General features: G+C 48.4%; 1 protein-coding gene across 14 annotated transcripts in view; it reads left to right on the top strand.

Moving 5' to 3' along the window:
• Positions 1-14,852, top strand: part of ZNF608 (zinc finger protein 608) — a 745,410-nt gene that overhangs the window by 100,341 nt on the left and 630,217 nt on the right. For 13 of the 14 annotated variants that reach the window (XM_057306992.1, XM_057306984.1, XM_057306986.1 and 10 more), the window contains 6 exons: positions 1,442-1,859; positions 2,471-2,643; positions 3,949-4,102; positions 6,032-6,113; positions 6,701-9,843; positions 12,141-12,273. In XM_057306992.1, the coding sequence (XP_057162975.1) occupies positions 1,442-1,859; positions 2,471-2,643; positions 3,949-4,102; positions 6,032-6,113; positions 6,701-6,707 (834 nt within the window). In that variant the 3' untranslated portion in view covers positions 6,708-9,843; positions 12,141-12,273. Of the gene's footprint in view, positions 1-1,441; positions 1,860-2,470; positions 2,644-3,948; positions 4,103-6,031; positions 6,118-6,700; positions 9,844-12,140; positions 12,274-14,852 lie in introns of those variants that run through there. The other variant, XM_057306991.1, reaches the window with a different exon arrangement.

Below are 14,852 nucleotides of genomic sequence, written 5' to 3'. Positions count from 1 at the left end.
GCTTTGCAGACTGGTGTTCCCTGCCGTTCACTCACTGGGAATCTGACGAGGTCCCCCAGTTTCTTACTGAGTCCAGAGTGAGGGAATTCTACCACGTGGCCGCTGAGACCCTGAGTCTGGGCTCTACAATGTTTGTTCTGTTGTATTTCCAAAGTCCTCCTGGCACCTTCGATACACATTTCCCACTCGTCTCTCATAAAACTTGGGGTCCAGGTGCCTTTCACATGATGTCTGAGATGCCTAGGTGTTAAGAGCCCTGGAGCGGGGCTCAGTGCCCTTGGCCTGTGAGGTGAAGGGGTGGGGGGTGTCGGGGTGCATGGGGCCTCCTGCAGTCCACCCGTCACCCTCTGTCAGCCAGCCTGAGGTTCCACGGGCAGGCACCTAAAAACCAGCCACCATGAAATCACGCACCTGCTGACACTTTCTGTGATGGCGCACGCATCCTCACTCACGGTGGCCCCCTGAGAGTTAACTCTGGGGTTTCCCAGTGTCCCGACGCCCTCTCCACTCCCACGCTTTTATCCCTGGGGAATCTCAGAGCAAGGGGATCCCGTCTCCATGCTCACTACTGCCTACAAGTTGAGACTTAGCCCCAGGGCTGAATGTTCTCTCGGGACCTAAATACCCCGTGGGTTTTTGTCATGAATGGGCTGGGAGTCACAGAGCCTTTTGGGGTCTTCAGTTCCCCCACTTCTGGAGGCCTGAACCGGGCCCTGGCTTCACAGGGCTGCATTAGAGCCATGCAGTTTGGAGGGGGGTTAGAGGTGCCTTTGTTTTCTAATAGAAAAGCTATAATGTGTGCTATTAATTTGAAACTTTGTTTTGATTAACATGTCTGCACAGGGGATGTGAGCCCTTATATTAAGCCTCAGCTGCTGTAGGTGAAGAAAATATGTTAGGAAACCAAGAGTTTCCCCCGCTAACTGATGTTAATTGATACGATGATGATTTAAATTTACTTTGAACTAGCTGGAGTTGGGAATTTTAAAATTCTTCTTGCGTACGTGAGATAGTAAAGGGAAAATGAGTTTTCAAGTAACTTGTGTCTGAGCATGCTGTTTTAATGTCGAAGGATCCCACAAAGGGCCCGGCTCCGGATTCCCGCAGACCTAAGTTTGCGGCCCAGCTCCACCCTGGGCAGCAGTGCGACCCCCATGTTCCTGGAGCTTTAAAAGCTTTGGTTTTGTCTGGTGTAAAAGAGGTGGATCATGATGCCTATCTTAGACGTCATGATTTTGTGAGAGAGGGAGGTAAGGCTCTTGCACAGTGCAAGGGCAGAAATACATGTGAATTTAGGATTAGAAGTAAGAGATTTAATAATGCTGTCATGGTGATTCATGGGTTTGGCTTCAAATTGAAATTTTAAAACAAAATTCTTTCCTTTTTCTTTCGTTTCCTTTTTCTTTTCTTTCTTTTTTTCTTTCTTTTTTTTAAAAATTAGGATCCAGATTCAAGGACATGGCATCATTACGTCTACCAGCCCAAATACCTGGATCAGCAAAAGTCAGAAGAGCTTGATAGGGAGAAGAAATTAAAAGAGGATAGTCCCAGGAAGACCCCCACTAAGGAGGGGGGGGTGCCCAGCCTTCCCGTATCACTAACGAGCATTAAAGAGGAGCCCAAAGAGGCCAAGCGTCCTGATTCTCAGTCCCTGGAGGAGAGCAAGCTGAAAAATGAGGATGGAAAGACGCCTGTGAACTGGAAGGACTCTCGGGGAGCGAGAGTGGCGGTGTCCTCGCCCATGAGTCAGCATCAGTCCTACATACAGTACTTGCATGCTTATCCTTACCCACAGATGTATGACCCCAGCCACCCTGCATACCGGGCTGTCTCTCCCGTCCTAATGCACAGTTACCCTGGTACGTGTCGCGGGTTCTCGCTATATTGGAGGGAACAGGCTGCGTGCAAATATTAGCTATGTAAGAAACTTAGGATAAATGAGACGCTTCACCAGTAACCTTTATTTTGCTTGTTTTTAGGCTGCTTCAAGTCCTCAAGGTTAAACTTACTTAATATGAGGGGTTTTTTTGGGGGGGGGGTTGTTTTGTTTTGTTCTGCTTTGTTCAGATAAAACATCAAGCGTCCTCAGCTCTCGTTTGCGTAGACCCTGACGGTCTGCTCTAGCCGGTAGACTGACGCATACTTTATTGCCTATGAAAATATTCTAAGCACTTACTGTCATAATCATTATAGTTACTATTCCTTTCACTTAAGCGGACACAGAAATGTATGAAACGGCTATAAGCTCAATTCTGTTTATAACCTCCGTTCATCAGGATGAATTAACTGGGAGAAGAAAATCGGAGAGCCTGCGTACGGTGTAACGATGATGTAGCCCACTCTTAATGTCATCCCCTATTTTAAGATCTCCGACTCTTGTCCCAAATTCGTGGAACCCGGATGACTCTTGGTTTTGTTTTTTAAAAGATGGCGCCCATAACTTGCTGTGGTATTTGTCGTGCACCTGCAGGGGCCTACCTCTCTCCGGGATTTCATTATCCTGTGTATGGGAAGATGTCGGGGAGAGAAGAGGCAGAGAAAGTCAGTGGCAGCCCTAGCATCAACACGAAAACGACGACGGAGTCGAAAGCGCTGGACTTGTTGCAACAGCACGCCAGCCAGTACCGCAGCAAGTCTCCCGCCGTAAGCCTTAGCCTTTTGTTGTTGCTTCAAAGTGCCGTGGTTTGGGGGGGAGAGAAGGGGACAAGCTAGGAAACGGTCTTGAAATATAAATGGCTTTCGAGCCCAGCTGTGATTTCAAGATGCTGTTTTATCCTCACACATCAAGCATGGAATGTTCACACGTGAGATGCTTTCACACACACAATAGTGGTCCGCGCACGCGCGTGTGGTGCCAGTGAGCTCCTCTGTTGCAGAATGCACCGCCCCGACTGCCAGGAGCGTGCTGGGGAGGGGCACGCTGAAATTCGTGGGAACCACCTTTGGGTGCGAAGTATTTTTGATGCCCCATCGGATGTTGGCGGCGGCATCTGCTCTGTTATGCCCTTGATCCCTCCTTGTGTCCCCGTAGCTTCCTGAAGCCACGGGAACAGGTGCCTTTGTGAAAGATGGCTCCACCCTTGCTCCCCCCCTCCCCACCCCACCCCCCAAGGAAAAAGACAGACAAAGGACGTGGTTGTTCTTGCTTAGAAAAGAGAAGTTTAGAATAGCATGTAGGATCTGTGGTGTGGATGCGTCCACCAGAGACTCTGTGAGAAAAGATGATTTATGGGTCTCTTTCTGCGGCTACTCCTAGGGCAGAGAATTTTTCAAGGGAGGACAAAGAACCTTTAGGTAAGTTAAAGTTGTGGTGGGTAGAAATGTATAGGAAAGACAGTCCTTAACTGAACTGTGATTTGGGAGAACCAGGAGCTTCTCTAGGCACCTTCAAAAACGGGAAGATTCTGGAATGCTTCCAGAGGCATAGGGCAACGATTTCCTGTACTCGACATTGACGAACAATGCTGAGATGCGTATTTTCAATGGCTTAAAACAGAGACCGGAATAGTTGAAGTTACGAAATAGATTCTCCCAATGTAAACAAAATACAAGGATGATTGGAAAACTTGACTTAAATCTCTGCGACTACTTTTTTTGCCCCTCGATCAAAGTATGAAAGTTGTTTCTGGGAAAAAAAATTGGGTAGATTATAATCTTGCGATTATGAGTGGGTATAAAGAAAAGTTCTCTTATTTCCCCCATTTGAGAAAAACCTTGATGCCCCTTGGTTTCTTTTAGGTGGGAGCATTTCTTTAGTGTTGGCTTAATTCCAGCCGAAACTCAGGCATGCCTTTTGATGTTGTCTTCCGTGAATAAGGCGTGTGAAGGATCTCCGCATTTGCTTTTTAATCATTGACAAATACTGCTCAAGGGACAGAGGTGGTTTGCTGCTCCTACCAGTTGTTTTTCAGAGTTTTAAGAAGGGCCCATCTCTCTTTTCTGTTGCAGCCCGTGGAGAAGGCGACGGCAGAGCGGGAGCGGGAGGCAGAAAGGGAGAGGGACCGCCACTCCCCCTTTGGCCAGCGACACCTGCACACGCACCACCACACCCACGTTGGCATGGGGTACCCACTCATCCCTGGTCAATATGACCCTTTCCAAGGTCAGCAGTTCCCGTCGTTATCGAGTGGCTCATTGTGCTGGGAAAACTGTTTGCCCAAAGTACCTTTCATGTCTTAAAATAAATATATTGAGCTTTGAGTTCACGTTAACTCTGGGGAGTAAATCAGTTCTTAATTCTTATTTCTTAGTATTTCCTAGTGACACAACGGAGGCGATTGCCCACATCTTTTGTGTTCTGTCGAGATGTGAGATGGCTCCCACTTAATAATTGTCACTGGTTGATGTTATCGGCAGCTTACTGTTATCTCGCAGACCGGGGTGGCGGCCAGTGTCTCGGGCACCGAATATAACAATCAGAAGATCAGATAGCTCCTGAGGGAAATTGCGGAGGAAGAAAGGAGGGGTGGGGAGAGGCCTTGGTGAAATCGCCGTGATCTCTGCAGGCCTTTCCAGTTGCTCTCCCCCCCAGCCCCCGGAAGTCATGGGAGCGACACGATCCAGTTTAACACTTTTAATCGCCTCTAAATCAGGCACTCTCTGCGGCCGTTCATGGCTGTGACTTTGAAGAAGAAGAAACATTTTGAAAAAACCATAGAATCGACGTGAGAGAGCCTTCGATTTGTGGTGTTACTAGCCGAGCTGGTGCCATTGGTCCCAGCTCAGTCACCTCGTGGCGGCAGGGGGTGGGGGGGGTACCGGCCCCATCGCTGCCAACAGATCCACCTGCCGGGTTCTTGCTGTGTGAGTCAGCTCAGACTGCCAGGTGAAATGTCACAGACTCTCTGGCTTTCAACAGCAGACGTTTTTCCCATAGTTCTGGAGGCTGGGAGTCTGAGATCAGGGTACCAGCATGGCTGCTTGGTGGTGAGCGCTCTGTTCCTGGCTTGAAGGAAGCTGCCATCTTGTTGTGTACTTCTGTGTGTGTGTGTGTGTGTGTATACTTTGTGTGTGTGTGTGTGTGTGTGTGTGTGAGAGAGAGAGAGAGAGAGAGAATGCGCACACGCTACCTTCTGATATCTCTTCTTTAAGGACACTGATCTTGTTGGATTAGGGCACCATCCTTATGACCTCATTTAGCTTTAATTATTTAGGTCCTCTCTTCAGATAGTTAGTTACATTGGGGGGTAGGGCACCCACATAGGAATTGGGGGGGGACACATTCAGTTCATAGTACTTGCCACATGGCCCCTTCTTCTGCTGTGTGAATACAGGGTAGCCTGTAGAAAGGTGCATCCCAAAGTGGGCAGTGCTCTGCACACGTGAAGGGTCATTTTTATTTATTCATCTTGTGCTGCTCGCCGTCAGCTAGTGGTGTTAAGAAGAAACAGGACACAGGAGAGTCCTCTTCCCCAAGTTTACACTTGTTTATTCTCACTTTTCCGGGGTGGTTTTCTGTAGAAGGAAAAATCACTTCCTATTAGGCAACTTCATGCCATCTGGAGCCCTTCCGTTCTCTGGACTGCCTGCCATCTTTCTCTTGCAGGGTAGAAGTTAAGACCATTTCTAAGTTCGATTCGTTGATTTCGTGTGAATTCCTTACGGGGTGCATTGTGTTCCTTCGCTGGGGACATGTTAAAGTGACCAAAGTTATTACGAAAGTCTTGGGTTCTGAGCAAATAGCGTGTTGCTTCCATCATTCACTGTGACTTGATTCCGGTTGTGACCCAGTACCTACTATTTTTCCCGAGCTTCTGTTCAGGAATGCGCGCAAACCATTGAGCACCATGCAGCATCTGAGAGAGGGACAGCTCCGTATTCTCTTTGAATAGCTATTAAGACAACTGCAGAGTTTTGGGTAAATGGGTAGATGTGGGTTAGACCACGCCGTTTGTGCTCCGTCCTTGCTGCATGAAACATGCCGTGTGTGTGTTTAGGAAAGGACAGATCGCTGTCGCCCTTTACTCCGGGGCCCCGTACCTGCTCTTATCTTTCCAAATGTCACCAAAACCCTACATTTTTTCCCCATTAGGCTTGACCTCCGCCGCCCTTGTTGCCTCGCAGCAGGTGGCTGCCCAGGCATCGGCATCAGGAATGTTCCCTGCACAAAGAAGGTAAATATCCTGTACATTTCGAATCTGTTCCCTACATAGAGACAGCCTGACGGGTGGGAGGGAGTTAAGTATAGGCTTTTTAGACCAAAAACTTGGCTCCCCCGGGGGTTTTATATTATTGTAATGAGTGCCCTTTTTTTGTCCCTGTTGCTTCCCATGCAGCTTACTTTCCCAGACCCTCATTTCTTGAGCTGCAACATCGGTTAGCAATGCACCAATCCGTGTTTTCTTAAACAGTGGAAAGTCTCGCAAGTTGTCCTCACAGCCTTGTTAAAATAATTCGCCATGACTCCCTTTGTTTTATCCTGTGCAAAAAATAACGTCGCAAAGGGAGATACTTATTTTCACAATGCTAAAGGTCATGTTTGTTCTTTGAAACTTTTAATTACCCCTCCCGTTGTTTGAGAAAGGAAAATAATTTCTCCTTCCACGGTGTGTATCGTTACCCTCGGGTTCATGCCCTTTCTGTAGAATTGAACTCCACGAACGGAATAGAATTCAGATAAGCCTGTCAGTCTTGGGGGTTTCATACTTTCAGTGTCACATGTGGCAAGAACTCTGTGCTAAATTCTTATTTTCTTTTGCAGAGAATAACAAGATTGGAAATGTACGTTGTCATGTGACTGGATCACATGGGGAAGCGCTTTATACAGACATCAGTTCCATGGTGTTAATTTGAAATGCCTTTAATGGCAGGCAAAAACCAGTCATTTCATTTTTGTAAATTACAGATTTTATCACAGAGTAACAAATGTTGCTGTAATTAAACTTCTGTTTTATATATATATACGTATACATATATGTATATATACATATATATATATATATATATTCTTTACTTTTTGTATCAGTAACCAGGCTCGCACACACAGGGTCTGCTGCCACGTCGCAAACCACTCAGTAAAGGAAATAAAAAGTGTATTTGTCATGTTGAGAAGCGTTGGCCGCAGAAGGCTGCTTACTTTCTTTTCCTTTTCCTTTTCAATTGTAAATAAACGACGTTCCGTATCCGTGTGCCTGAACCTTGCATATCCTTCCTAGATATCCCGTAAGGCCCTCAGAAAGGCTGGCTGTGATGATGACGCTTGGGTACAATTTAGATGTCTATTTGGTGGCTCCCGTTAAAGACACATCAGTGTGAAATGCTCCCGTAGTCACTGTTTGTACTTGTGTGTTGTGGAAAAAAAAAAAGACTTTTGGAAGGCATGGGGTTGCCAATACCACAAAAACTGTGTTGTACATAATGTAAAGATTACAATGGGGAAATAATGAGCATCTGTGAATAATGAGGTGTCATTTTTTTGATAATCTTGAATGGCAAATAACCCAATAGCCTGCGTACCAGAGACATCTGTGATGGTTCTATTACTTGAATAGTCTTGCAGTCCTTTTTTTTTTTTTTTTAATGTTTACAATTATCCAGTTTTAGAAGAGAGAGACTTTAACGCCATTGCCTGGTTACTTGTTTTATGCTGTAATCTAGTTTATTTTATGTAAAATGTATATTGAATGCTTTCCTTTTTTATACCTGCCTTAAATAATTTGGCAATCAGAATTAAAAAGGTTTTTTTTTTTATAACGGCTTCTTATCCGTCTTGTGTTATTTCTCGATGGCTGATAGTGATTCTTATTTTCAAAGAAAGGTTGCTGCGTATTATGAATGTTCACGTCGAAAGATAAAGTTCACACGTACTGAGGTTTCTCGTATGAGACACAGGTGTAACATCCACGCGGTGTATTTAATTCCGTGGACATGTGCAAATTTACTGGGTATTCGTTCCAAACACAGAGCATCATATCAGTATGAATTTGATAGGTCCAGGTTTCTGCAGTAGGGGATGATATTCCAAAATGTGCGTCTTGTGACATGTGGACAGTAGCAAAGTCAGTCAGCTGGCCTTTTATTTGACTTGTCATTGAGTTGTTTCACTAGCATATTTTATGCCGCACGTACCGAATTGCTTCCTTCCTTGCCTCCCTCCCTTCCAACCAACATGAGTACCTACTTCATCCCAGGCACTGTATAGGGACTGGGATATAGCTATGAACATAGCAGAATAAAATTCCTGTCCTCCTAGAACTGGCATTTTCTAGGAGGTGTGGTAAGCACGATAAAACATCTAAAGTCAATGCAGAGTGTGTTCGATGGTTGATAACCACTGTGGACGGAGAGCGTGGCAGGTGGCGTTGGGAGAACATGAGTGGGCGTCGGTGACTGTAAAGAGGACGGTCGGGAAGGCCTGGCTACAGGAGATGGGAACGTGGTCCGCGCACAGAGCCCTGGGGGAAGGCGTTGCAGCCACACGCAAAAGCCAAGCAGAAACCGCGCAGTGTGAGCGTGCCTTCTGTGTTTGGGCTGCTTGGCCTCAGTGCTTTATTCCAGCTGTAAGTTTTTCATTTTACTGTCACTGCTGATGGCAGTTTTCCGACTTGGTGTTCTAAAAAGTTCTTTAAGTTGACAGACTTCGTCTTGGCCTGATTTGGTTAGCTCTCCTCCTTGGGGCCCTTTGCTTTGCAAACGGATAGATTTCTGCGATCGAAGTGTTTTCTCTGCTTTCGGAAAAGCCTTGCAGGTTTGTCCATATTCTTAATAGATTTCTCTAGAAGGTTATTTTTCCTCCGAATTTTCACTTTGGTTGTGTTTTGAATTTCATCCATGTGCCTGTTTCTAAAAACGTCATTGGTGGTGTTTTTTCCCACGCATGAACATTTCACGTGTGTTTCACTATTTTTGTAAAGTTATCCAGTGCTTTCAGTTCGTAGAGCACATCTTGATGTGTCCTTGACAAGTCGATGTAATTTTTCTTACGCCGTTTGAACAAGTATGTTTCCTCTGTTCCGAATATGGCTTCAAGTATGTCTGTTGATGGCCTCCGTGCTGCTGTCGTTCCAGAACGGACCGAACAATTCAGTTGTTCAAGACGCAGCAACGGAACTAAGGTCACCTCACGTCTTCCGCTGAATCGCCGCGTTCGCTACGGATTCCGGGATGATTTTCCTGCTTTTAGTAATAAGCACTTTGTTAAAATTCTGTGAAGGCCAGTCTTGCCTTTCCGCCGCAAAAAGACTGGATGCATGCTCCTGACACAGCTGCCCTTTGCTCACTCCTAGTGAGGTGCCTGAGTGGATTAAGTATAAAGTGCATCCGACCGTGCGTTGCTCCTGTGATAAACAGGAGTGCTGGGAAATGCAGAGAAGTACATGACCAAAAGCACAAGGCGATGCGAAGAGCCTCTCCCCCTAGGCTTTTACGGGAACATTATTCATGACTGGTTTACATTAATCACTAAATGAAGTTTTGTGTCTTCGCCCGAACTGTGAGAGTGTTGTCTTTGCTTATGACAACACGAATTGCCAAAGGGCAGGATTTGTTTATATTACATGTGCGGGTTCTCTGGCTGAGTACATAGTCAGGACTGAGTGGTAAATTAAAGATTCCCAAAAGACAAGCCTCCTTGGCTCCGTTATATTACTATGATGAATCTGCCATTAATACGGTTCTAATTGTTTTACTTTTACAGACATAAAATCAGTCCCCTTAGTGACTAATAATAGGGTTTATTGATTTTACTAAACATTATTCATTCCAGGCCTGCTCATATCAGCCTGTCCTGGAACATATGCAGAAAGCCCGCCGTGCTGACACAGTGCGAATTAACTTCACGGAGAAATGGGAGCGGAGACTTGTTTACAGCCGTGGTCCCATCAAAGGCAGAGTCTTAAAAACAAGGTAATAGGCCCCACATAGAACCGCTGGTTCCTGGATGAAGATCGCAGCTTGGCAGTGGTGTTTGGCACTGGCCACGAACACTCCCAGAGTTAAAGGCTGGCCTTAGGGGCGCCTGGGTGGCTCAGTGGGTTAAGCATGTGCCTTCGGCTCAGGTCATGATCCCAGGGTCCTGGGATCGAGTCCCCCATTGGGCTCCCTGCTCAGCGGGGAGGCTGCTTCTCCCTCTACCCTTAACCCCCCACCCCCGTGATCTCCCTCTCTTGCTCTCTCTCAAATAAATAAATTAAGTCTTTAAAAATATTAAAATAAAGGCTGTCCTTAACTGTTCACACTGGCTGTGACCCGGGATTTACTGTGGTTTGGGCCCAAGGGTCTGAGAGTAACCAGAATGAATAGCTCTGATTGATACAGGATAAAACAGCAGTTTAAATGATAATGACTGGTCATTTCATTCCCTCTCTGACTCTGAAAAAGAGACAGACAGGCAAAGCCATTTATTATTGTTTTTGTCACCAAACACAGCCACCCCTGCCCTGCTTCCTGCACAAGCCTGAGTCATAAGTGTTGTTTACTTGCCTTTGCTTGAGGAGTGAAGCCCAGGATGCAAGGCCTCTGGCTTGGAATCTTGATTTTTCTTGACAAAAGCGCTCTCTAAAGGAGGGCTCCCAGCCTGGGCGCTTAATCCTCATCAAAGCCAGTTACTGTTCCTGTTGCTTCTGCGTTCAGGACACTGAGGCACAGAGGCAAAGTAATTTGAGGTCCCCCGGCTGTAAGTCCAGGGGTAGGCTTTATAACCACCGTGCTCTCCTCCAGGGAAGGGGTCGTGAAATCCGCAAGTAACAGACCGAGCCAGCTCTCTGCTGAAGTCTTTGTGACGTTCAGAGGGGCAAGCGGGAGAACTCTCGGCGGCGTCTCTAGTTTTCTGAGACACAACCCTGGTACAGCTTTTCCCGGAGCTGGGAACCCACGCCCGGGATCCCCGAGAGTTTGGTGGGTCCTCAGCTCATTGCCGGCCTAAGTTACTGGAAGTTTCGCTTTTTTTCCCTGGTGGTCAAGATGGTCCCTGCTGTCTTTACTACTCTGCCTCATGCAACTGGGTGCTAGAAGCTCAGAATATGCGTTAGGTTTGGTGGGAAGCCATGCTTGCCTGACGGGGTGAAATGGGTTCTGATAAGTCAAAGAAAAAAAAGTGAAGGGAGCCGTGGCCACATGGCTGGCTCGGGGTGGGGCAAGCCTCAACGCTGGGCCTAGAGCCTACTAAGGGGGGAAAAAAAAGACAACTATAAAAGGAAGAGGTTCAAACCACAACTTTAAATTCATTTCCTGTAAGCACGTCCTCTTCTGGTGCATTTTGTGTGCAGAGGGAGTATATGTGAAACATTTACTTGCAAAATGTAAACATTTGAACGTACCTCAGGGTCTATGAAGTTGTATTGGAATTGCTTCTTTTTGTTAATTTAGTGAAAGCCTTAAGAAAATGAATGGCCTAGATTTTTCTTTCTTTTTTTTTTTTTTAAGATTTTATTTATTTATTTATTTGAGAGAGGGAGTGAGAGAGGGAGAGAGCACAAGCAGGGGGAGCGGAGCAGGAGAGGGAGAAGCAGGCTCCCCACTGAGCAGGGAGCCAGATGTGGGGCTCGATGCCAGGACCCTGGGATCATGACCTGAGCCGAAGGCAGACACTTAAGCAAGTGAGCCTCCCAGGTGCCCCTGGCCTAGATTTTTCGTGGCCTCTGAGAGAACTTTGTTCCAGAAAGTATTTGCTGCAGGCAGGATATACTATTGGTTAAAAAATTCTTCCTAAGAGGGGTGGCAGATGCCATGGCTCCAGGTTGGAAAGAGAAGGTGGTCCCGTCTTCCCATCACCCTCCGGTGAAGGTCGCTCAACCACGCACCCCACCCTCCTAGATCAGGCCCCGAATTTTCCGGGGTTTATATGCAGGGTGATGATTGGCAGGTGGGGAAAGAGGGGTGCAATCCCCAGCCTGGCAGGGGTGGCTTTTCAACCTGATCATGGAGCAGGAGGGATTCTATAGCAGGGCTATAGGTTGAATGTTTTCCACCACATGTAACCGAAACCTTGACTCCAACTGCCTTAAGCCCCAAGGAAATATATTCTGTTCCATGGCGTGAGGCTGAGAGCAGGGTGAGCCCCAGACGCAGTCCTCCATGCCCCGGGGTCAGCTTCTCAGGAATTCTTTCTGCTCCGCCATCCTCTTTATCCCTTGTGTTAATGGCCATGGGAGTCCAGGGGCCCTGTCCAGAGACATCCACGTCTTTCTGTGTCTCTGTCTTAGGAGGGAAGAAGCCTTTCTCGGCTCTGCCAGAAGTCCCCTCAAGTCTCCTTGGCCAGAATCAGGGCGCACGCTCACTGCTGAACTATCACGGACAAGAGGATGAGATTGCCGTGACTTCCTCGGGCTAAGAAGGGTGAGACGCTGCCCCTGGGTCCTGCATGGGAGAGGGGTACGACGGCTTAGGACCAGCCTTCCGTTAGGGAGGAAGCTAAAGGAGGTGACTGTTCTGCTGTCTGAGGATAAACCTCTCCTGGAGCCCAGTGGCCCTTGGTAGATTCTCCTGACGTCCTCTGGTTCTCTTGAGGTATGTCTGCATCCAGGGTGGGGTGTGGGTAGGAAGCAGGCAGCTGTTCGCACGTAAGCAAAACTCAAGGAGACCTTCCAACTCTTAACTGATGGTCCTTCAGAGAGTCCAGTGAGCGGGCAGAGTTCGGGTGGTGAGGCATTCATGTCATGGGCTGCACTGAACAGCCAAAATAATACAAAGGAATTACCAGGCAGGACTCTGCTGGTGGAAGAAAGATACCAGGCTCCACTGCCCCCCCCAAAGTATGCACGCACACACAGGGTTATATGCTCTTTTCCCCTGCAGAAGCTCTCTAGAATTAATAAGAAATAAGAGGGACCTACCTTTTCCCGCAAGCAAGTAGCCTGTACTCTGAAGAGAAAGGAGGAGCTCTGGTCCATTCCGTACTGGAATAGAGGGCGTGGAGCTGGGGGGAGCCGTAAGGGGACTGGAATGTTAAGAGGGGCATGTCAGGCACTGGTGTACCAAGAGAAAGAACAGATTAGCCCAGTGGCAGGGGGAGAATCTCCTTGAGGGAAAGAGAAACCAGGCTTTCACTTGCGGTCATTGACAGAATTATCAAAAGCTTTAGGTGGAGAAAGAGCCTTGAGTGGTTCTCGCGAAGGAGTCTTGCCATCGCTGAAGAAGACAAGTAGGTGGGTAGTTCCTAGGTAGTCCCCATGGTGGGGGAGTTGGGGAGGAGAGAGGGCGTAATCCTCTTAACCTTTGACTTCCTCTGCCCTCTCAGAGATCACAGCAGTTGGTAGGAAGAAGGTAAAGGAATGGCTCCAATTCCCAGGCCGTTCTCTCAGTCTCTCCTGGCTCCGGCGTGAAGAGGGGCGCTTACTGGGGTGGATGGCAAGCTCAGTGGTTCCATGGGGGGTCCCTGAGTTGGTGAGCGGTGGCCCAGTGCTCCACCCAGCGGGTCAGGTGACTGGAAACACTTGGGTGGGCCCCAGGTCCTTCCAAAGAAGGAATTTTGAAAGTGGTTCAACAGGACAGGAGGCAGAATCCTTTGAGGAAGTATTTCCTGAGTGCCCACTAAAGGGCCTGGGGTTTCCTAGGGACACCAGACCTTGTGCTTGGAGCCCTTCTAGACAGAGGGCACGGCCCTCCTCTGTGTGCATCAGCCACACGTGTCTGCAGACTTACTATCTTCTGGGAAGATGGACGTGCAGGCGAGCATTCGCCCTGGGGATGCTGCGACCCAAGCTCAGAGACCTTCAAGCCTGATGTGCGCAGCCTCAGAAATCCGCGGGTGCCTGGGTGTCCGCCAGCCCCTAGCCCCTTCCCACCCCTCAGTGATAAGATGCGCAGAGACATACAGTAAAAGATGTATTTTATGGCAGCAGCTTGGTGACCAGACTGTCTGGGGGTGAGGCAGGATTAGTCATGGAAAGGCCCCCAGCAGGCAGCTCCAGGAGGCCGTCTGCCCGGTGGCACTGGGAGCTCCGTCACCAGGCCGCTGGGCAGTGGCAGACGGGCCCGGAGGTAGGAAGCTTCAGTGACTCATTTCTGCCCCTTGCTTGGATTCTGTTGTCAGTGAGCAGCAGCGTCGGAGGCAAAAAAAAAAAAAAAAAAAGCCACATGGCCGGGGGAAGTCCCAGTGCCTCTCAGTGGCCAGCGTGAACATGGTTTCTATCTTGAGAGTCCTCTTGCTGGGGCAGTGCAGCTCCTAGACACCCCATGTGGCAGTCCAGGGAGCCCAGGAACATTCCCATGGCTGACTCTGGGGGCTGAGGTGGGCTCAGAGCACCCAGACGACCAAGGAGCGTCCCCTCAGATCAGCCAAGAGGGACTTCCTAGTAGGAGTGAAGTACTGTGTTGGAAGGCCGAGTGTCTCTGGCCTTGCTCCACTCCATGTTGGCAGCTCTGGGGGCCTCTGGGTCTTCTGAATGCCCCTCAGGCTCACCCAGGTACTTCCTGCTTACTCATGCCGCCATGTCTTAGTCAAGGACTTTTCCGTTGTAAATAGCAGAAACCTATTCAAACTAATCTATGCAAAATAGGCTGATTCACTGTAGGGCAGAGAGGTCCTCCGGGGACAAGGACAGGAAGTGCGGATGAGCTCCAAGGGGGCAGGCACTGGGACCTGTGAGGTCCCGAGGAACTTTGGCAGCCCCTCTGTCCTTCCAGCTCCTCTCCCATCCTCCTCTCTCCTCCCCTCTCCTCCTCATCATGGCCTCTTTGCTCTCCCTGCTCACTGGCTCTCTCCGATTCTCCAAACATATGGCCTGCCTTGACTGGCAGCATTCCTAGCATCTCTGCTCTGAGTCTAGATTCCTGGGAGAGAGGGTGACAGTGGCCCACCGGGTGTACCCAGAGCCAGGAGGCATAGCAGCTCCGAATGAACCTGTCTGCCGAGGGAGTGAAGGCAGCGGGATGGGAGCAGACTGCTCAGCCAGATCCTAGGTTTGGCTTCCTCG

Source organism: Ursus arctos, unplaced genomic scaffold (assembly GCF_023065955.2).
Source record: "Ursus arctos isolate Adak ecotype North America unplaced genomic scaffold, UrsArc2.0 scaffold_5, whole genome shotgun sequence".
NCBI classification, from domain to species: domain Eukaryota; kingdom Metazoa; phylum Chordata; class Mammalia; order Carnivora; family Ursidae; genus Ursus; species Ursus arctos.
This window is presented reverse-complemented; position numbering and strand designations above follow the sequence as displayed.